This window comes from Gossypium raimondii, chromosome 1 (assembly GCF_025698545.1).
Source record: "Gossypium raimondii isolate GPD5lz chromosome 1, ASM2569854v1, whole genome shotgun sequence".
Lineage (NCBI taxonomy): Eukaryota > Viridiplantae > Streptophyta > Magnoliopsida > Malvales > Malvaceae > Gossypium > Gossypium raimondii.
This window is the reverse complement of record NC_068565.1, coordinates 6,490,741-6,515,186: the sequence shown is the minus strand read 5'-3', so window position 1 is coordinate 6,515,186 and position 24,446 is coordinate 6,490,741. Positions and strand designations below refer to the sequence as shown.

At 31.2% G+C, this 24,446-nt stretch overlaps 1 protein-coding gene across 1 annotated transcript; it reads left to right on the top strand.

Annotated features, from left to right (window-relative positions):
• Positions 1-21,205: 21,205 nt before the first annotated feature.
• Positions 21,206-23,073, top strand: LOC105779314 (CBS domain-containing protein CBSX5). The gene is made up of 2 exons (XM_012603070.2): positions 21,206-21,701; positions 21,901-23,073. Exons 1-2 carry the CDS (start codon positions 21,328-21,330, stop codon positions 22,736-22,738), a joined length of 1,212 nt encoding a protein of 403 aa, XP_012458524.1. The 5' UTR covers positions 21,206-21,327; the 3' UTR covers positions 22,739-23,073.
• The last annotated feature ends 1,373 nt before the right edge of the window (positions 23,074-24,446 follow it).

Sequence of the window (24,446 nt, the reverse complement as noted above, 5' to 3'; positions counted from 1 at the left end):
TATAGCATACTTATGAGTAAAAATAAAATTATGAAACAAATATATTTATAAAAATTATATAAATAATAAATGAAACTTCGTTGAACTGAAAATAACTTTGTTAAAAATTATAAAGGTATAGATTCAAATTTTACTATGTATATATATTGTTATTTTTATGTAAAAGATATAAAACGATAAAATACTCTCAAAATAATATATTTTATTTTTAAAATAATATTTTTTATTTTACAACTAAATTAAAACCTAATTAATAGGTGATATAAACACAATCAAAGATAATTAAAATAAAGTATATAAAAGCCCACAAGTTAAACTAGTATTCAATAATACCAATCGGGCTTTACCAAATACCTAATAAAATTATAAGTAAATGAAGAAACAAATTAACTTACCAAGAAAATTCGAGATTCTATTTGAAAACATAAAATCCACACAAAATACAGCCATGTAATTTAATAGATATAGGAAAATAACACGCTCAATACACTCAAACTCACATATTCTTGTATTGACAATAATATTCATACCAATCGAACTAAGACTCAATAGATAAGTATTAAATACTATAATTACGTGCTCACTTTATTTTTGAGCATTCTCACATGTTGAATCAGTGAACTAAATATAGGTGATTATGCGTATAACAAAATTATCATAAAAAGTAAATTAGTAACAAAATTAAAACTTTCAAAATTTAAAATTTTAAATTCTAGTTTATTCGTATAAATTATATATAAAATCTTAGTTTAAATTTTATTTTATTTCTAATCCAGATTTTAATATATTTTCATTTCAATTAATTATAATTTATAATGGTTGGTACGGTTATAGTTATTCGAGCACCCCTAATTCATAGGAGGGCTGCATAGTTATTGTTATTTGATATATTAATTATAATTGTAATTTTTAGAGTAAAATATTAAAATAGTTATTTTTGTTTATCTCAAGTTATATTTCAGTCATTTATGTTTGAAATATTATATTTTAGTCACTTATGTAAACGTGTTGTAACAGCTTAGTCATTGAGTCGTTAATTGTTATTAATGGTATAATGGTAAACTGACGTGACACGTTAAATCACCATTTCAAACAAAAACTTTAGGTTAAATTATACAATTGACCTCCATGTTTTTTTCATTTTGAACAATTTAATTTTTTCTTTTATGTTATTTCAACTTTCCTTTTTTTTTCATTAATTTGTTTTCACTCTCTTCTGCTTCTCTCTCTGTTATCTTCCTTTCTCCATCTCTTTTAATATAATTGTTCTATGTTTTACATTTGTTAAAACTAAAGGGGAAGAAGAAAAGGAAAATAAAGAAAAACTACGTTACAAGAGACGGAGAAAGGAGAAAAACAAAAAGAAAAGCAAAAAAGAATAGAAAATAAAGAAAAATAAAGGAAGTTAAAAGAACAAAAAAGAAAAATTAAATTGCTCAAAACAAAAAATATAGGGACTAATTGCATAATTTAACCTAAAATCTTTATTTGAAATGATGATTTAACGTCACACGTCAGCTTACCGTTACACCGTTGACAGCAATTAACGACTCAGGGACTAAAATGTTATAAGACGTTAACATAAGTGACTAAAACGTAATATTTCAAACATAATTAACTATAATGTAATATAAAATAAACGAAAGCGGCTATTTTAATAGTTTATCCTAATTTTTATTACACTTAATATATTTACTTAGAATATATTGTTAAAATTAAAATCTAACATATAACCAAAAGTTAATCGATATTGTTTATAGTAATCAATAATAAATGATTGATCACTTGTTATATTCATGTATGGTCGTTGAGATTCCCCATGATGCATCAAGGAAATATATATATGTGTGAATATATAAAATAAAAGAGAAAGTGGGTATAAGGCTTCTATCAATTTTGCCCGCAGAAAATGTTGAATTTTCTCAGCAAATACAAAGTACAAAAAACCGTATAATCCGAACATTGTTTGAAAAAAAGGGTATGTTCACATTTCATAATCTCTAATTTTATCAAATATATTACTTTTTATACAGATTGTATCTAATTTAAAACTATATAAAAATCTAATAATATGCTTTTCCTATCAGTTTTATTTTGAAAACAAAAAGATATAGGTCTTATCGTATTCGTCGTTGTTACATATGTGTACTTTTATGTCACATGGTGAAACGTACGGATCATGACAGCTCAATTATCACTGGATTTTCATGTGCGCTTGTCACTCCTCACTTGTTATTTGTCTTGTCTTGTCGACTTTTTGTGTGTTTGTTCATTACTGAGTTTAGGGTAAAATATACCTCAGCTCATTATATTATTATGTAAGTTTACGTTTTAGTCATTTAGTTTTAAAAAGTTATAAAATGATTATTGAACTAATTATAAATTTTTATTTGGGTCATTGGGTTGTTAAAGTTGTTGTCGTATGCTGATCGAAAGCTCTCATTACCCTTCTTTTCTACTATTTAATTTTTTCATAAAACAACTTTGAATGTCACGAATCTATAAACCATAATCTAAACAATTTTCTTCTTCAATCTTTAGCACTAACTGTCAGATCGACATGGTTCTAAGGTATATTCTTCTACTCGTAGATGAGTACTGATCCACTGTAAAGATCTAATTTTCAATGGTGTCAGAAAAACCCGATTTTGAAGTTGAATTGTTAAAATGTGATGATTAAGTTTGAAAAGTAAATATTTACATGCCGTCTGCGATAGTGATAGATTAAATTATTTAGTAGAATTAGCATGAATTGATTAATAATTATAGTTAGGGATTAAATTATAAAATAGAATCGCTATTGAATTTTTAATTTAAAAAGAAAAGAGACCTAGTTATAAATTAAGTTAAGAGCTATACAATAATTTAATAAATTGTAAAAATGCATTCATATTTAAATTATTGTAAATTATTTGAATTGTATAAATAACGAGTTTCTATATTTGGATTTAACTTTTATAGCTAAAGATGACATAGGATCGTCTCGACTCTCGTGACAAAAGAAAAGATAAAGTCATTAACGAATAGTCGCTTTTGGTTTGTACTTCTATAATTCAATTTCAATTTATTTTTGTAAATTAATTAGTCATTATAATTAGTGTGACTATGCATAGAAGTAATGGTATCTTTCCCCTAAAAACTTTGAGTAATGGAGTTGATGATACTTGAATTATGTGATAAATGTTTAAAATTGTTTTGGATGTAAATATGAAAATTTGGACATTGATATTACAATGATATATGTTACAATGGTGATTATGATGTTAATGCCCCATTAAATTATATTAGATGGGGTTCGGGTATAGCTAGAATGTCATAGGGTTATCGATATAGTGATTTCCTAGCTATCGATATCGGGCAACCCGAGATGGTAAAATAAACAAATACTTAAAGTCATCATTGTTGAGCAACCCGAGATGACAAAATAAAATAGTCCTAGTTTCTACAGGGTGTGGACTTCCTCGATATATATAGATCCGAGTATCCGTTTTAATGTTTATCGTCAAAGGATAATAGGGGCCAAAACGAATAATTATAGAAATTGATATTGGAATGTGATTGATATTTATTATATGTATATATTTACTTTATTTTATTTTATTCTTAATGAAATGTATTTGAATTATATTAGCACTAGTGAGTTTAAAATACTTAGAGTATAGTTTGCTATTTTCGTATGCAGGTCTCGGACAAAGATTTTCATAGGTTGAAAGTGTCAAAGCATCCATTCTCAACAACTTAGCTTGGGAATCATTTTGCTACCTCTTTTGTATGCATATATGCGTTTGAGTTGGAATGATATGTACCTAAGTTGTTTTGAGCATGTTGTTTAAGTGGTCATTTTGGTATATTTGGTATTTGGCATATAAGGTTTTATAAAATGAACTTTAACCTTTAATTAGTGGATAATTATGCTAGTTTATACAAGTTTGATTTTGAGAAATAGTTGGTTAAATGACGATACATTGATGGTTATGATTTGATGATGTTTGATTGTGTTTATATGTGCTAGATTGATGGTTTTACTATGATGTAAAGTTTATGTATACTTAAGGGGTCATTTGGTATAGTTTGGACGCTTGAAAATTTGCATTTAGGGTCATTTTACCATTGAGTCTCGAGACAGCATGATCATGTCTCGAGACCATGAGAACAAAATTTACCTTATATTATGACCTACATGTTTAGTGTCTCGAGACTTGGCAAACTAGTCTCGAGATAAGTGGCCTTTGTCTCGAGACAAGTAAACTTTGAAGCTAAATTAGTTTTGCCCTATTCCAAGTCTCGAGACATTCCAACATCGAAGCGAAATTAAGGAAATAAGGGAGATTGGTCTCGAGACCTAGTCTCGAGACATAAAGAACATTGCTTCGAGAAACTACTTCTAGTGTCCCGTAACTTAAATAAAAAAAATTAAATATTTCAGTGACTTAAATAAAAACTTAACAATAGTTTAGTGACTATTTTGTAACTTTTTGAAGTTGAACGACTAAAACGTAAGTTTACTAATAGTTTAGTGACTAGTAGTGTAATTTACCCTTATTATATAGTCAAGTTTTGCTTTCATATTCTTGGAATATTCCAATTTCACCCAAATATTTTAACACATGTGGTTTTTGTTCATTAATGCGGTTTTATACTTTATAGTGGAGTAATTCAATTTGCTTCCAACTTTCTAATAATAGATTAAACCAGTTGTCACTTGTCATGTATGATGTTGAATACTTGATTTTATAATCAACAAGTCGTTTACGTTTCTTATTTTATAAACTTTGTTCATTCATTTCAATTTCAAAATTTCTAAACAAATGGGTAGAAAAGTTTTTTTTGTTTTTAACAAGAAAATGGATTATTAAATTAACAGGATGTAGCGGTAGTAGAAAATATAGACATATTATCTATCCTTAACTAGTGACGGATTAAAGAGGGAGCCCTATGGAATATTTGGGCGCCAACTGGGAAATCCTTCGTCATTCCAGCCAGCAAGTGAGCGACAAAATTCATCTAGCTTGAGATCTGCTCCAATCTTGACTACATAACTTTTGAATTCTTAGAACCAAATCTCTATGTAAATACCTCTTGAATCGCCATTGATCCCTTTAATAGCAAGTACATAATCCGTTTCAACAACGACATCTCTCCATTTAGCATCTTATGCCATAATAAAACCGTCATAAATTGCTCAAAGCTCTGTTTACTCCACACTACACTTGTGGATATTAATGGGTAGAAAAGCTTTAATTGTTTATGTGACTCCTTGAATAATATTAAAGGTAAATAAAAGAATTAGTCACTCAATTACTAACGTATTTTTGTTTTAATCATTCAAGTTAAAAAAATTCTATTAGTCACTAATGTTATGGACATTTGATATTTTGGCCATTCCTCTGTTATATCATCAACGGAATGTTGATAATCTTTTTATTGACATATTAATGATTTAACCTTCCAATATATTGTTAACAGTTTCTATCAATTTAGTATTAATTTTGAAAGAATTAGGACTAAGTTAATAGAATGCATCCAATTGAAAGGATAATTTTTTATTGGGACATAAAACATTTATAATATTTTATACTTTGAATTTAAACAGTTTATATATATGCATAAAATAAAAAATTGAGTGAGGTTGAAGATGAGTCATAATGAAGGTGCAGTGGGCAAAGTAGTTGCCAAAAGTTGCAAAATAGTTTGTTTTGGATTAATTATTATTTAAGAACTGCCTTTTGGTTGTTTCAATTATGATAAACACCCCAAAATTAGTATTAATCATCATCAATTGCATCAACTTACAATTTGGATGAGATCTAAATCAACGTTTAAAAGTTGAATCCAAATGGATTTGGATCTGTTGAGATTAAACTGAATATCTAATTCATTGAAAGCATGTGAGATTTTGACTTATTTAGAAGTGATATGCTATCATCAACCTTTTTTTTATATCTACCACACAACTTATCAATCCTCAACAAGATTTTTAATGTAAATGTTTTGTCTACATTGGGGTAAATTATTCTGTCTTTTTTATATTATTAGTTTTTTTAAATTTTAATAAATTTTAAAAATAATTAAAAGTATTTAATTGATTTAGGAATATTATTATAATTTAAACAATATTATTATTAATTTGATAAATAATATAAGTCAAATGACTAAAAAAAATTTGTAATTCTTTTTTATAAAATTGGAGGTGCCTATAATTATCTAATTAAAGAATTAACTTTTTCTAAACAATATATTAAGCCAACTTGTTTATTAATTATTGATAGGTATAAAAAGAAAAGAAACTATAAGTCCAATTTGTTGGACATACCAATATCATTTACCAATTCAATACTAAATACTAAATATTATATTCATTCTAAAGACAATTTGGTCAAAGAGTGAATACTGTAGCACAAAAGCAATGCTACCAAATGGCAAATGCAGAACCGCGTCGATGTAAGAGAGCATGGACAAGGACGTCATTTTCCCGACCTCCCCATGGGGGACCCCACCACATCTGTAATAGATCTAGAAGTCTTGTTGCATAGGGTCTTCCACATGGGGTATTTTTTTTTTTATCTTTTAGGCTTTCTTTTCTTGTGGTAAAGCCAAATTTCAACAAATTCTTTTCTGTTTCGGAGTTTTCAAAATTTGGATGTATATTTTTCTAAAAAATACTTATTACCCATAGTTTCCCTTTAATTTATATTTACGAGGTTGAAGTGTTTCAACGTATTTGAATTTGTATCCATACCAATTGAACTAATACTCAGTCAACTTTATTATTTAAATTTTAAAATTATATATATTATTATTTAAAACTTTTAATGAGAGGACATGTTAGGTTAATTTTGGAGCCGTGAAGGTCTCATTCATTCACTACCTTCTCAATGATGAAGAGATAGGGTGAAAGGGGTCGCTTTGTTGAAGTCCTATATTTGAGATAACTATTCATTTTCCTTCACCATTCAACAAATCCCATTTCCTCCAGCAATTTCTTCATAAAGGTCCAATCAACCTTGTCATATGTTTTTGCACTTCATTGCAGTACTTCCCTTATAACCCCAATTTCCTTTCTGGAGGGCATGAAAATGTTGATTCAATTTGGTGGCCTATAACAAAAGCAAAATGGGTTAGGGGGATAATAAATGTTTGGATCGGTTTGCCTTATAAAAATGTTTTCAACAGCTTCCGGGTTAGAATTGCGAAATAAATTATGTTTTTTTATTAGAGTTTTTGAGAAAATTTACCGTAAAAAATATAATAAAGGCAAAAATAAAGTAGAAATAATTTTGTTGATGGAAAGTGCCCATTTTATTGGACGAAAAATTAATGCTTATATAGGAAAAAATTTAAAAACCAATAACTAAAAATAAGCAAATAATTCTCTAAAAATCATCAATATATTGAAAATTATGAAAAATAGCTAAATTATTTTGACTGCAATAGTTGAGACAAATCTTGAATACTCTTCCTTACTTCAGTTGCTGCAAATTCCAAGCATTTCTATGAGAGATTCAAATATGCTCCTAGGCAAAGCTTTGGTAAATATATCTTCTAATTGAATATCAGTCTTGCAATACTTTAATTCAACTAAACCTTCCTTTTGCGCATCTTTGAGAAAAAATAATTTGATATTGAAATGCTTAGTTTTCCCTTGAAAAGTAAGATTATTTGATATAGCAATAGCTGTTTGATTATCTACAAATACTTCTGTGGACTCATTTTTCTTTAAATTCAGACCAAGTAACAATTTTCTAAGCCACAAGGCTTGATTTGTAGCAGCTGTTGCTACAATACACTCAACTTCAGCTGTAAATTGTGTTGCAATTTCTTGCTTTTTGGAACACTAAGAAAATACCCCTAAACCAAGATTATAGCAATAACCAGAAGTGTTATTCATATCATTTGGCGAACCAACCCAATCACTATCAGAATATCCTTGCAACACGTACTTCTGATTTGCATATATAGAACTTGATTATGAAATTTAGTGTTCCTTTAACATATCCCATCACCTTTTTAGCTGCTCTATAATGGGTGTTTGTTGCAAAATCAGTGAATCTAGATAGAAGACTTACAACATGTAAAATGTCAGATCTAGTAGTTTTAAGATACATGACAGAGCCAACCATCCTTATAAGAGTCTTATCAACTCTTTTAGCTTCATCATTCTTGCTCAACTTTTCCTCTTTACACATTGGAGTAGTTATTTCTTTGTAATTTTCCATTCTGAACTTTTTCAAAATCTCACTTGCATATTTCTTTTGACAAATGAACACTTCATTTTTTTTTCTTTTGCTTGATTTTCATTCCCAGAAAATGAACCATTTCTCCTAGGTCTATCATCTCGAAAGTATGTTGCATATCTCTTTTATAATTCTTAACAAATTCATCATTGCTTCCAGTAATTAAATAATAAATGATCTATGAAAAGCTATTTATATAGCAAGTGATGTGAATTGAAATATATGGTAAAAACCAACTATGTATGAATACTTGTAAAAGTTGAGCATAACATGAAATAATGTGGTAATATGCATAAAATAGAAATGGTGATATCTTGTAATTGCATATTTAGATAGTAGCATGATCGTATAACTTAATTTGAGCATTTCATGTATCATATGTTGTCTTTAAATGTTCGGATTATAAAAATACCCTTGAGTTTTACTCAGCATGCGGTTTGATTTTTCGTGTGCAGGATCGGTACCCTCTTTAATCACCGACTTAACATCCAACAATGATCTCGAGCTCAAGTGTGGTGATGTTTATTTTTGTAATGGCATGTACCTAGGAAGTCTTTGGTTGATATTTGGTTCATGAATGTGATGTAAATTTGGGTTTTAAGTATAATGATGGTCATTGTATATAAGTATATATTTATGGTTGAAGCCATATGTTTGATATGTTAGTTTGACACAAAGCTTTGAAATGTGTGTGTAGCTTAAAGCTTGATATCTTAGGTAGCTATATGTTAGGTTAATATGGATGAATTTGGTATGCATGAAATCTTGATTTGGATGATGCTTTGTTAATGTGTTTTAAAGTTATAAATGTGGTACCAATGAGGGTACATTGGTTAGGCACCTAAGATGGTTGTTTTAGCATGTTTTGAGTGTGTTTAATCGTGTTTTGGATAGGTTAAATAATTGATATTTGAATTGCTTAATGCCCAAGCAAGTAAGAAATGGTAAACTTGAGTTTTAAGGTACATTTAGATGCACACGGCTTGAGACACGATCTGTCACACATAGGCATATGCCCTGAACGTGTGGAATAATTGCATAAGTATAATGTCACACACGGGTTGACACATGACCTAGGACATGGCCGTGTGACCCAAGTCAGAGAATTACACGGGCTGGGACACGGTCGTGTGTTTCAAGTCAGTGAGTTATACGGGCAAGGACACGACCGTGTGTTCCTTGTTTTTATGCTTTTAGATATTTCACCCTAGACTTCTAGAATTGTTTCAAATTAGCCCCTGCTAGTTCCAAAATTATTTTTAGGGATCTATAAACTCGTATTTAGGATTGTATGCTTAGTTTAACTGCGATTTGAATGAAATAGTTTGCATTTTAATTATGATTGATTTAGTAGTAATGCTTATGACCCTAATTCGTTGACAGAGAGGGATTAGGGGTGTTACATTTTTGGTAAATAAAGACAAAAGAAAGGATTACATCAAAATCATACTAACCTATCCAATTTATGAACAAGATTCAATACCTGACCAATGGTTGCAAGAAATTGTAGGAACCTATCTCCTAACCAAGAGCCTATTTAGTCAAGGCATCTGCAACTTTATTATCTTCCCTGTAGATGTGTTGTAGCTTAATTTTCCAATGGTTTAGAATCAAACACTTAACATCGCGAGCCGCTGTAAATTGATGAATATCTGACATATTCTACAACATTTGAATTGCCTCTGAGTTGTCCATTTCAAGAATCACCATCCTTGCTCCCATATGGCAAGCTTACAGGCATATCCCATCTTCCATATTCCATTATCATCCCTGATGACGCATGGCCCAAATCCAATTACATCCTTGTACCAATCCACCTCTGGCAACATCTATCGAGTTTTCTTGCATTGTTGGACGAATCCACTATCAATACCCCCGTATGATGTTGCACCTTCATCGCCCTCCCAGATAAACGACGAGCTTGGTATATGATACCATTAACGTTCAGGTAGGTTCTATTAAAAAGAAAATTATTGCGATGCTTCCACAAGCACTAGCAAACGGCTTCGAATGTGCTACTCCAATTACTTAAATAGTTCCCCCAACTCATAAATAGGAGGATAATGCACTTTAGTGCACTCGAACCTATGTTCTCCTGCATTGATAACAATGCTCATACCAATTGAGCTAAGACTCGATCGGCACATCTATTTCCAATAAAAAATAATAGCTTAATAGTTTTGATTAACTTTAGAGACAAATTAATTGCTTTCCTTGATATCAAATGTACCATTTCAATTTTTTTGAAAATTTATAGAAAGTGTACTGTTTATTTGAGTTGAGTTAATTATTATAAATTTAAAAATATTAAATATATGAATATTTTTAGTTTTGGTTATTTTAATATTATATCCGATAGCGGAAATAAAACATTTTAATCGCATCTTTTAAAATTTAATTGAAAATTATCAAGCATATATCAAATATATCATATCATCAAGACACAATAATACATTATTAAACAAGTACATCAATTAATAAATTAAAATATAAATATAAATATTTTATTGTAATTATTAAAATCAAACCCCACATCACGGGGCATTAGTCCTAATAAAAATAATAATAAAATGTTTTGATATTAGACCTAATGAATTTTAATCCTTTTGGAAGAGTTCTATTTTCAATACAACCTACCTTAGAAAAGGTGAAGAAAAAAATGCAAATATATAAAAATTTAATTATCTTGAAGAGATTTGTGTATGTCCCAATATTAGAGTATCTATTCATCCTAAGGTTACATCAATATCTTTGTCAATTAATACCAAACAAACAAAGGAAATTTGTAAAGAAACAAAAATATTTTCAAACGTTTCTCATGGGTTTTTATTAAAATAATACAAAAAATTAAAAAAAAATCAAAATAGTATAACTTTTTTTATTTACGAAAATGGTACAAAAAAATAAAACAGTTAAAAAAAAGCTGAAATCTGGATGATGGGCCTGCCACAGGTGGCACCAAAGGTGCCTGTGGCAGAGGCGGCACCACTTCAATTATAATAAGCCCAATTCAGTCCAGCTGAAGGAGAAGAAGAAGAAGAAGAAGAAGAAGAAGAAAAAGAAGAAGAAGAAGAAGAAAAAGAAGGAGAAGGTGGTGCCGGAAATAAAAAAGAAAAAGAGAGAGAGAATATAGAAAGGAGAAAGAAAGAGAAGAATAAAAAAAAAGGTATTTTTCTAAAAAGTAATGGATTATCTTGTTATTATGTTTTTTGTATAATTTTATTGTTTTTGTTGTTAGTTTAGTTATTATTGTTAGTTATGAAGATTAATAAAACCTAAATTATTATTTTAGTTAGTATTATTATTGTTAGTTTTAGGGTTTAGTTATTAATAATTATTGTTACTTAGTATTATTGTTAGTAAAAACTAATATTATTATTATGGTTAGTTATTAGGATTAGTAAAACCCTAATTATTATTTTAGTTAGTATGATTGTTAGTTTTTACATTATATTATTGTTAGTTATTATTTTAGTAAAACCCTAATTATTATTGTTAGTTATTATTATTTTGAGTAAAAACTATTATTATTTTTGTGTTAGTTATTAAGATTAGTGGTTAAAGTTGTTCATGTACAAAATGATAATTGAAATAGTATGAGTTTAAGAATGAAAAATTACATATTGAAACATTAAGTTTTTATTTAAGTAATTTATTTACTGTTCGAGATTGTTTTTTGAAATTTTGTTTATTTTTTGACAGATTGAATATTGAAGATGAATGATAAGTTTTTTGTATGCGTTTATTTCGATAGAATCATCTTGACAACAATTGTTGGATGTATATTTGAATGTCGGCAACAAATAGCAATGAAATTTAATAAAATGTCTCGTTGGATGATATGAAGGGAAGGATTAATACAAAAATTGTTAGACGTTGTGGGAGAAGGATATAAAAAATTTTCTACAAGTTTCCAGTTTCGACAAATCCGATCAAATTCACCGAAATGAAACTTGTAGACGACAAAAACGTGGAGGCAATGGTCACTCTTTACTGTGGGAATGGGAGTGACAAAAATGCACCGATTCACTTATTTGCTGAGTTAGCCGGTATGGAGCAAAATGAAGATGTCAATGTATATGGTGAAGAACACGGAGCTCAATAACCGTGCATGGTGGCTCCAATATCGTACGTTGATAGTGAATCGACTATAGGTGGTATCGGTATCTATCTAAATATGACACCCGATATTGATGTGGTCGGTGATGATGGATACGATGGTAGTGATCATTGTGATGAAAAGGTCGATAGTGATAGTGATCCCGATGTGGATAATGTACCTGATGATATTGACGATGAAGATGTGAATAACGATGGAAACATTAACGCTTATTCGGTTGGGAACTAGATGCGATGTATTTTGATACATAATAATCCTGGGCCACACATGTTACTCATAGACCCCGACGCAGCGCATGTAATTGAGTTTCCGGAGTACCCTGAAATAGTTCTTGCTCACCGGCTGGCCGTAAATTTTGATAATGAGGAGTTACTCGTAGGCCAGAGATTCGAAAGTAAAGAAGAGTGCATATGTGCTATTAAACGGTATAACATGAACATATCAGTAGATTATAAAGTCGCAGTGTCTAAACTGACAATATATATTGGGAGTGCTGGAAGGCGGTGGAAGGCTGTAATTGGCGGGTACGAGCTGCATTCATTTAAAATTTACAGATGTGGGAGATACGAAAATTTTTTGAGCCTCATACATGCACATCAACACGTATGAAAGAAGATCATCGAAAACTTGATTCGAAAATTATCTGTACGTGTATCATGCCAATGGTGAAGGACATGCCGACCATTAAAGTTTAGGTACTGATTGCCAAAATTCAAGAACGATTCCAGTATCGAGTATCATATCGAAAGGCGTGAATAACTAAATAGATGGTAATAGAGCAATTGTATGGGGCTTATGATTCGTCGTATAACGAGCTACAATGATGGATAGCTGCTATGCGAGAGTACGTACCGAGGACTGTGATTGAGTTACAGACAAGACCTTATTACAGCCTGGACGACCAATTACAGCTGGAAAAAGGAATTTTCCACCGGATGTTCTGGACGTTTGATCCATGTGTGCAAGTATTTCCCTACTGCAAGCCATTTGTGCAGGTGGATGGGACCTGGCTATATGGAAAATATACACAGATCCTACTTCTTGCGGTTGCTCAAGATGGCAATAGAAACGTGCTCCCGATAGCATTTGCCATCGTAGATAAGGAGAAATTAAAATCTTGGGAATTCTTCCTTACCAACCGGTGGAGGTATGTTATTAACAACGATAATATTTATATCATCTCCGATAGAGGAAATGTTTAATTGCAGCAATTAGGCATTCCGGTGTGCCATGAAGATCCGTTTACTGCATCCGTCACATTGCGGCTAACTTCCATAAAGATTATAAGAATGTAGACTGGAAGAGACAAGTAGTGGCAATGGGTAAATGATAACCTTATCTTTTCAATATAAGTTGTAATGTTTTATGTTATCGAGTTACTGAAACTTATCTTTTCTTAATACGTATACAGCGTACGAGTTAGAGCCACATATTTTCTGCCAAAGAATGATTCGACTTGAGAATGACATGGATGGTCAAACAAACACATCTTTCCGACAATGGTTGGGTACAATGGAGCCGTAGCAATGAGCTCAAAGTTTTGACGAGGGTTTTTGTTATGGTCAAATGACCACAAACTTAGTGGAGAGGGTCAACACTGTGTTGTTGAAAACACGACTTCTTCCGATTGCATCCGTCTTCTCGACTACATTCTACAGGTTGGCTACCTTGATGCCAAGAATGGGTTAGCAATAAGTCGACCAGATAGAGGCGGGACACGTGTTTGTCAAAGATGTCAGGGATGTAATGGTTACAAATCGTTGGTTGGCGAGGTAGATGAATGTAGAAATATATTCACGACGTCTAGAAACATTTCAAGTTACTGAGACCATCAGTCGTCGACCCGATATACCACCTAGGTCCTATGGAGTTGATATCGGGAACAGACGGTGAGACTGCAGGAGGTTCAAAACACTTCATTATCCATGTGCGTATGTCGTGGCAGCGTGTGCTAAAGTGAACCTTAATGTTGAACAATTTATCGATGATGTGTACACGCTCGAGCGCACATTACGTGTCTGGGAAAATGAGTTCCCCGTCCTGCCTGACCTGTCTACGTGGGAGGTGCCTCCGATGACTTTCGAGCTTGTCCCAGATAGTGGGCTACACAGGAATCCAAGAGGTCGTCCGCAATCATCCAGAATCCATAATAAAATGGACATTAGGGAGAAATTTGATGGTAAGCGTTGTGGATTATGCATGTTAAGTGGTCATAATAGGAATAAATGCCCTCAGCGAAACTATCATGTTAGACAATCGTCAGGATCGGGTCGGAATTGAGCTTATGCTGTAAAATTGTTATGTGTAATATTGTAATGTTGCAATGTTGTTGTAACACCCCTTAACTTAAATTCAGCTTATGCTTATGCTTATGCTTAAATTCAGCTTTAATATTATTTAAAAAAAATAATTATTTATAGGTTTCCAAATTAAGTTATAAAAAGTATAATTCATTTGGAATAATTAAAATTATATCCAAAATGGAGCTAATTAATCTTAAATTCAGCTTTAATATAATGCAAAAAGGGAAGAAAAGTTCCGTAGTAAGCATACATAAAATTAGAATAATTAAACATATGGTAAAAGTACAAACTTTGTAATGTACAAAAAAGTTCAAGAAACCCTTAAAATTGATGGTTCGATGGTGTGGTCCTAGGGGTATACCTATGCGAAGGTCGACGATCATGTTGTGGGTGATCGCGACGACCAACATCCTCATTAGGCGCAAGTGGGGGTGTGGTAAACATAGAGGAAAAATCATGTTACTCGATTGGAATTGACGAACTTGAACCGGAAGGAGTCCCATGATGCTGTGGATACGAGCCAGGAGTGCTGTACTGCGGTGGGTACGATCCAAATATATCAAACTCGTAATGGTATTCGCTCCTTGACAAGCTCGGAAAATAGTCATTGCCTGCCAAATCTGGATTATAGCAATGTGAATCCCCATGTGAATGTGATTGATCGAGATTTGGCTCGGGTTCAAGCTCGGGCTCTGGTTCGGGACCATGATCTCCGCAGTTCGCCTCTATATCGCCCATCGCTCGTATGTCCTGTGTCATTTGCATGTGTGGGGACTACAATGATCGCCTTCCAAGTAGATATGGCTTTCTGCAACTAAAGTACCATTGTATGTACTCTAATGATGGTTGCAAATCGGACGCCATAACCATCTAAGGTATTTGACCCATCCGATTGTTCCACAGCGCAACAAATTTCCGGTGCTTAACCCCCCAATTCAACTACGGTTTTCTTCTCTTGTTGATGCCGTGAACCACCCCCACATCGCATGGCGGATCCGAGATATATTGGACGCAACCAAACTGTCATAGCACTCGATCCCCATAGTACCACTCGACAACATTGAAATTTATAATTGGTGCATTAGTGCACCACATTTGAGAATGAATGTAAGCAGATGAGGGTATCATAGCTGCAATTTCTAGTCTACGATATGGGATCCATATAAACTGCATGATTAATAACGTGGTTATAATTTAACACGGTGTGAGTAAGATATAGAAAGTAACATGTCACGAATATTAGAATAGCTTACCCCTTCCTCGGCATGTTGTTCGATCATCAGTCGGTATATCGGGACAGTGTACGACCTCCCGATGCCCGGATAAATACTCCATCTACAAAAACAAATATAGTATGATTGGTAACGTGAGTCAATATAGTATCCTGACAATTAATGACAAGTTATATTTTATCACCTGTTAACTAGTGGATAAACATATGGTTGGTGAGTAACCGATGCCAAAAATGGCATCCGATAAAGCGCCCAGGACTGCAACAATGTAAGGCATCTGCCCATGTCTGCAACAGCAGGCTTTGTCGTCCGACAAAGCTCCCGATACAACACTGCCAGAACTACGGAGCCCCAACTATACGAGCTAACATTGGTCAAATCAGCTAATAGAGGTAAGTACATGATATGAACCTTGTTGTTGTTTGAATCGGGCATCAGTACTCCTCCTATAATATGCATGATGTACGCTCGAGCAGCGCATATCAACTCTCCTTCAGTGGCATTAGCTGATAACTGTCCAAATTTGGCTTTCAGCCATGTAAATTTCAAACCCGTAAAATTTGACTCATCATCGTTAGGCGAGTCTCCTAGTAGCTGATAACATAGTGCAGCCGGCTCAGCAAATGCACTTGCTCTCGTTACGGGACTCCCGTCGATTGGGAGCCCAAGCTGCAGTGCAACATCTTCTAAGGTCACTGTGCACTCCCCACACGAAAAATGAAAAGTGTGGGTCTCCAGGCCCCACCGCTCCACTAGTGCAGATATTAAATCGTACCGCAAGTCCAACGTCTGGATCAATGCTACTGACCCGAATCCAGCTTGCTCTAAGTAGGGCCTCAATCGTTCATCCAAGGGATATCCTATACCATTCACCCAGCCCCTTAATACACGGTACGAGCCTTGATAGTGTTAAATTACAGAAAATAAATATTTGGATAACATGATTTATTTCTATATATTACGTATATCCTTTTTTAATAGAACCCGTGATTAACAAATAATAATATATTACCATATTATTAGCCACATCAGATATGTGAGGATCATCGTTAATCAATCGAGCCATTGCGATGCTTGCAACTTCAAAACAAATTTAGTAAAAAACCTTATTTCGGCCCTTTGTTCGTATTTTTTCCCAGATTTTATTACTTTAAAAAAATATATTATTTTCGTATTTTATTATTTTATATTATTTTAATACATTATGTTTAAAATGTATTAATTTACTATGTTTTTAAATAAATTTTAAAAAAACCCTTATTTCGCCATTTGTTCGTATTTTTTCCGGATTTTATTACTTTCAATAAAAATCTATTATTTTCGTATTTTATTATTTTATATTATTTTAGTACATTATGCTTGAAATGTATTAATTTACTGTAATTTTTAATTAAATTTAGTAAAAACCCTTATTTCGCCCTTTATTCTTATTTTTCCCGGATTTTATTTCTTTCAAAAATATATTATTTTCAGATTTTATTATTTTACATTATTTTAGTATATTATGTTTGAAATGTATTAATTTAGTAAAACCCTTATTTTGGCCATTTGTTCGTATTTTTTCAGATTTTATTACTTTCAAAAATATATATTATTTTCATATTTCATTATTTTACATTATTTTAGTACATTATGTTTGAAATGTATTAATTTAGTGTATTTTTATATAAATTTAGTAAAAAACCTTTATTTTAAATAAATTGTTCGTATTTTTCTTATTTTGGATTTTATTACTTTCATGAATATACTATTTCGTTTTATTTCTTTTCGTATTTTATGTTTTTTAAACATGTTTTTTATTATTTTACTTTTAATGCTATTTTGTAAAAAATTCATTACAACATGCTAAATAAATTTCATTACTTATATATCTAATCAACATAAAATGTACATAACATGGGTTTTTCATGCTAAATAAATTTCATAAAAATATATGCTAAATAAAATAATAAAACACATACAATGTACATAACATAGATTTTTACACAAATAATACAAAAAAATTAAAATAAAACAAAAAAAATACGTTTGCTTTTTTTCTTTCTTTCTTTTTCCTTCCCTCCCTCTTCTCCTTTCCTTTTCTTTCTTCTCCTTTCCTTTCCTTTCTTCTTCTTTCTTTTTCTTTCTTCTCCTTTCCTTTTCTTTCTTCTCATTCAGCCAAATGGTCCCCCTAATATAAGAGGTTGGTGCCGCCTGTGGTTGGCCCTCCACCAGGGCCCCAGCTTTTTTTTTTTAACTTTTATGTTTTTTTTTAATTTTATACCATTTTCGTAAATAAAAAAATTTATACTATTTTGGTTATTTTTTATTTTTTTAGATTATTTTCGTAAAAAACCCTTTCTCATATAAAGAAATTGTACAATTCATTATTATTTTTCCATCACAAAAAAATTAAAAAATTTCCGGCTACTACTAATTAATATGGTAACAAAAACAATCAATTAATACACACAAATAAATAGGGATTTATGTGTTTCTGCCAAATAAATTTGAAGGGTCAATTTCACAATATTAATTTGCTAAGAAACAAATCAGACCATTGAAATTGCCATTTATCTAATTATAATAATAAAACAGCAATAGTGTTGATTGAGTATTAGCTTGACTGGTATGAATATTGTTGTCAATATAGGAGGACGTGGTTTTGAGTATGCTGAAGCGCATTATCCTCTTATTTATGGGTTGAGAATGAGTTATGAACATATTTATTGTATCAAAACCTATAATGAAATTGTTCAATTTTAAAACTCTTACGTTTTATTTTTTATTATTATTTATTTTTAAATTGAATCGATCTCACCTTTTATTTTTAGCCTGGAAAATGTATTTAATTTGGCATAAAACAAAATTATAAAAAGAAAGATGAAACAAATTATTTAGAATTATTTATTGATAATTGGTTGCTGAATGAGTGATTTATTATGAAGAAAAGCTGAGGTTTCCACATGTTAAGTTTAGATACAAATTAGAGTAGGTATTATATCAATTTATTAAGAAATAAAATCTAGAGAGTTCAATGATGAAATCCAACTAACCAAGATTACAAGTCATTAGTTTCTTTGCTACAAAAGATTGATATGATTGTATACAAAATTAAAATTTTTTAAAATCCCCAAAAGTCAACTTTTAATTATCTAGAATTTAAATAATTAGATTTTTTAAATGTTTATTTAGTAATGAATTTGAAAATTTTAGAATAATTTTGGATTTAGCAGATATATATTTTATATTTTTCAATTATATTTATCTATTTCTTACCATACACATAAAAATAAAATGTAAATCCAAAATTTCAAATCCATTTCCCAAATGGAGCATTATACAAATCGTGAAGTACTAAAATTAAGCCCTTAACTTATATAGAAAGGTATCATGCACTTAAGTTCATTACTCGAACATGAAATAGTATCGAAATGAATTAGACTAATACTTTAGTCGAATTTTGTCATTTTCAAATAAATTTTATATGTATAATTACAAATAATACATGTTTGAATAGCTGTAACTAAAGTCAACATAGTACAAAACACAACCGAATTGAAAATTAAACTCAAACATGATAGTACTTAAACTCAAGCTAAATTTTAAAGAAAACCCAACGTGGTATTTATTATTGGTGGAACCCGAACTTAAGACATCAAAATTCTCTAACTTCAATCTTTTCATTTCAACCAAACCAAAGTTATTTGAAAAAGAAGATTAGGATAGACAAAATCTAAAAGGTACCCCTATCCTCACAATCTATCATTTTCCTCAATACTAAACTCAATCCTAAAGACGTGTTTAAAATTTTCAGAATTTTTAAGGTTTTTAAAATTCTAAAAAAAGAACGGTTATTTGAATTTTCTTATAATCTTATTGCATTTAATACACAATGTAAAAAGTTAACTTTCAAAACCGGCAAGTGATTGGAAGAAGTGAAAGTGGATTTCTTTCTTACGTATTTGAACTAAGTTCAAGTCTTAGATTATGCAGATCATAAAACAGATAAAGATACGACTATGCTTATACAAAAGAAGTTAAATTTCAAACTATCATTTCTATTTAATTCTAATATATATATTTTAATTTTTTACAAATTTAAAATATTCATATTAAATTTTGTATTATTTATTTTAACATCATTGTTCTTCTTTTATAATTATTTTTTAGCTCAAGATATTCCAATAATTTACCCTTTTCTAAAACAAATATTTATTGAAACAATGTAATTATAATTGATAGTATTTTAAAATATTAATATTTTAAAAATCTCTAAATTTGCCATCTAAATACATCCTAAATATTAAACTTTAAATCACGAAATCTAAAATTTAAACATTAAATTGTAAACCTTAAATCTTAAATCCTCGACTTAAATGCTAAAACTTAATACTAAACTTTATATTCTAAAATCTTAGCTTTAAATCTTTAAAAAGAAAAAGAAACCCACAACATAGTGTAATTGAATTATTAAAAATATTATATAGAGTAAATTTGAACAACTCAATGTAATTGAATAGAAGTGTAATTATAGAGTAGTAATTATTAAGGTAGTAATTATATTCTCTTATAATTACAAGAAATTATATTCTCTAGACATATTTAACTAACAAAATGTAATTATAATACAATTACACGTGTCATATTTGATAGCAGAAAATTATAATTATACAGTTGTATAATTTAAATTAAAAAATATTAATTTTACGAATATTTTTTTTTATAATTTGTTGATGCAAGCTTGTACATATTCATATGTGACTATGCTTCTAATATAAATTTTATAAAAAAATTAGATTTAACTGTTTGAAAATTATACGAGTGTTTGGAAAGTTATCTTGTAATTACTTTAATTTTCAGCTTTTTAAAATTGAAAATTAAAATTTAATGTTTCAATTACATTTAACGAAATTTATCAATTATAATGATTAATCAAACACGTCACAGCTATATAATTATAAGTAATTACATTTAAATCTAGTTATTTAATTATTTTGAAAAGAAAAAAAATATAATTTACATAATAATACGAGAGAAAACATGGTGGTAGATTATAAAGTAAACCCAACTCTTTACTGTAAATATAAAACTATAAACTCAAGGCACCGATGGCTTGACCGAATTACAACTTGACAACTGATCTGTAATCTCAATTATTCTTTTTCTCTGTTCAACTCTGTAATCTCAATTATTCATTTTTATTCACATTATAAGACAAGCTTAATGGACCCTACATTGTTTTTGCCCTTAATTTTGTACTTTATACCGTACCTCCCCTCTTGCCCTTCATTTTCCAAACAAATTCCAACCCCCCTCTCTTATATATACCCCCAACCTTCACCGGTATCAGCATCCATCCTCAAGAAATCAAGAAACAAAATTCAGAAAAAAAGAAGAAGAAAGAAGCCCTTTCTTTCTCTCTTTTGGTTACTCAATTTTCCGTAGTATTCTTTTGCATGGCAGTGAGGTTATTGTCACATGAGTTATCTGACTTGTGTCTTGGCAAGCCAGCGCTGAGGTCACTTTCTGTAACATCCACCATTGCTGAGGCTCTTGAGGTCTTGAAAACCTCGGATGATAACTTCGTTAGTGTGTGGAGTTGCGATCATAAGGCTAAAACCAGTTCAGGGTTTGAGTCGGCTGCTGGTTTTTGCGATAATTATGATGATGATGATTGTAGATGTGTAGGCAAAGTTTGTATGGTGGATGTGATTTGTTATCTTTGCAAAGATGAAAACTTGGTGTCACCTTCTGTTGCTTTGAAGGAGCCTGTTTCAGTGCTTTTGCCTAAGATTCCTGGCCTTGTTTTGCATGTGGAACCGTCTTGCAGGTACTGATAATTGACATGTTTGGATTCTTCTTGTTTCTGGATTTTCTTCACTTCTTTCAATGTTTATGGCTATATGGGTTTTTTTTTTTATTTTTTTATTACGTTTTCCCAGTTTTTGTTTTATCTTTGGGACTGTCAATTGATGGAATCCAATTCATTTCAAGTGATTAATCATAATTATTTCTCTTTTTGTTTTCAGCTTGTTAAAAGCAATAGATCTTATACTTGAAGGAGCTCAAAACCTTGTGGTACCAATCAAAACCAAGCTCAGCAACAAGAGAAAACAGCACCAGAAGCCATCACCGACGGTCACCGTCCACAAAGGCCGTGAATTCTGCTGGTTAACTCAAGAAGATGTGATTAGATTCCTACTCAGCTCAATTGGCCTCTTTTCACCTGTCCCTACTTTCTCCATCGACACTCTTGGCATCATCAGCTCTGAAATCCTCACCATTGAATACCACTCCCCTGCTTCTGCAGCCATAGGAGCCATTTCTCGAACCCTTGTGGACCAAACTTCAGTGGCTGTGGTTGACAGTGAAGGCTGTTTGATTGGAGAAATTTCTCCCTTCACCTTGGCCTGCTGCGACGAGACGGTGGCAGCAGCCGTCAAGACCTTGTCCTCCGGGGATCTAATGGCCTACATCGACTGCGGAGGTCCACCGGAAGACCTTGTTCGGGTCGTTTCATCAAGGTTGAAGGAGAGAAACTTGAATGGAATGCTTGAACATTTCAGTATGTCAATGTCATGTGGTGGATTCTCATCATCATCATCTGATGAAGAATCCATGGCAGCCTCACCATTGCCAAGGTCCGGAAGATATAGTAGGTCAATGAGTTATTCAGCCAGGATGGTGAGAACAGCTGAGGCAATTGTGTGCCATCCCAAGAGTTCATTAGTTGCAGTGATGATCCAAGCCATTTCTCATAGAGTTAACTATGTTTGGGTTATAGAAGATGATTGTCGTTTGGTCGGAATTGTCACATTTTCTGACATGTTAAAAGTTTTCAGGGAACATTTGGAAACCATAGCTTAACAAAAAATGATGAGAAAAGCTTTTGTTTAAAACTTTTGCTAATCCCTTAACTTAAAAGTTTGGCTGACTTAAAAGTTTGGCAAAAGATTTTCACCTTTAATTTCATGAATCTGTTTAAAGATTCTTCTCATCATTTAATGTTTGAAAGGTAGTCCTATGAAATAAAAAACCAGAAAAGTTGAAAAAAGACGGCTCAAAAAATCAGCAAATATTAGTAATAAGTCACAAATGTTAAATTTTTCTTAGTGTAAATTTTTTATTACACATCTTTATTATCTTTTTCAAGTGGAATTTTTTATTTGTTGCAGAATATTAGATGAAAAATCTTTAATGTCCATGTCTGCTATTTTTTTTAGCAAATTGATGCCATCATTATTTTCTTCAATAAGATATGAATGATATGCAAATATTATACCTTAAGGAGCAGCTCAAAAGTGATAAAATGGGGCCCAAATGTGAATCTCTTCACCGTGTCTTCCAACTATTAGATAGACCAGAGTTATGAATGATCTTTCTTTCTAATCTGTGTCTGATAAATCCTGGTTAAAAAGAACAAAGAAAGAAGTGGAATTCAAACCTATTTATTGTCTCATGTTGTATAGTTTCCTGTTCTCTAAGCAGACAAAAGATTAGGTTAAATTAGGACTACAAAAATGGTGGGAAGAAAATGATAGTGTACCCATATCTTGTGAAATCTAGTCTCATCAATCTAGCTGGTGGGTTTTTTCTTTTTTTTGGAAGAACATATATTAATGTGATGAAAAGGATGGATAACCAAAATATCTACCCAAAGATCAAACCAACCCCTTCTAGGCTTTTTCTAGCGTTTGTTTTGGTTCATGCAAAGCCAATTTTGAGGTCACCGAAGTGGAATTTTATATTCAACCTGGTTTCATGCAAAGCTCATGGTATTTTTATAATAATTACTGATGGAAGGATATGAAGAACAGTTGGTATGCGCTTTGTTCTCCCGCTGGAAAACTGCTCACATTTTTACGTTGGCAGCACACCATTGACGCACGTTCCCGAGCTGGAAACAAGTATGATCCTATTGTCACACGTGTTTGAAGAGTTATTTCATAGCTTTCTTTAAGGATGATTTGAGACTACGATCAAGGTCAAATTTGTCACCGGAATTCCGCCATTTGTCGTGAACGCAGATTCCACGTACAATACTTTAGCTATAATGACTCATTTGATGTTCAATCTTTATAATTATTTAATTTTTAACTTCTTTTAATCTTGAACTTGTATTTTTTATTATCAAACGGAATAAAGTGACTATATTTGAGCAGTGGGTATCAATAACCAGAAAACTAGAGCAACGAAAGAGAAAGAGATGACTTGAATCCTTAAGACTTCCTTTAAACTGCGAAGTGGTTTTCCTAGACTTAGAATGAAAAGGGTGAAAGACGAAAGGTTATGAAAATAAAAAATGAATCGAAGAAAGAAAATGCGAGGCGGCAGCAGGAAAATGAAACGTGAAGCGATAAAATTAAGTTAAGAGTTTTCGGCTAACAGTAGTTGGGCTTACTAATGAGCTATAAATTAGAAGTCCAAAATATAGTTGGGCTTATTAAAGTATTTTTTTAATTATAATTATTATTTTATATTATCAAACTGATTAAATCAAGATTGAATCGAGAATCGGTTGCCTGGCTGTTCAACCACTAATCCGTTATAAAAAATATTAGATATTTGGGCCAAA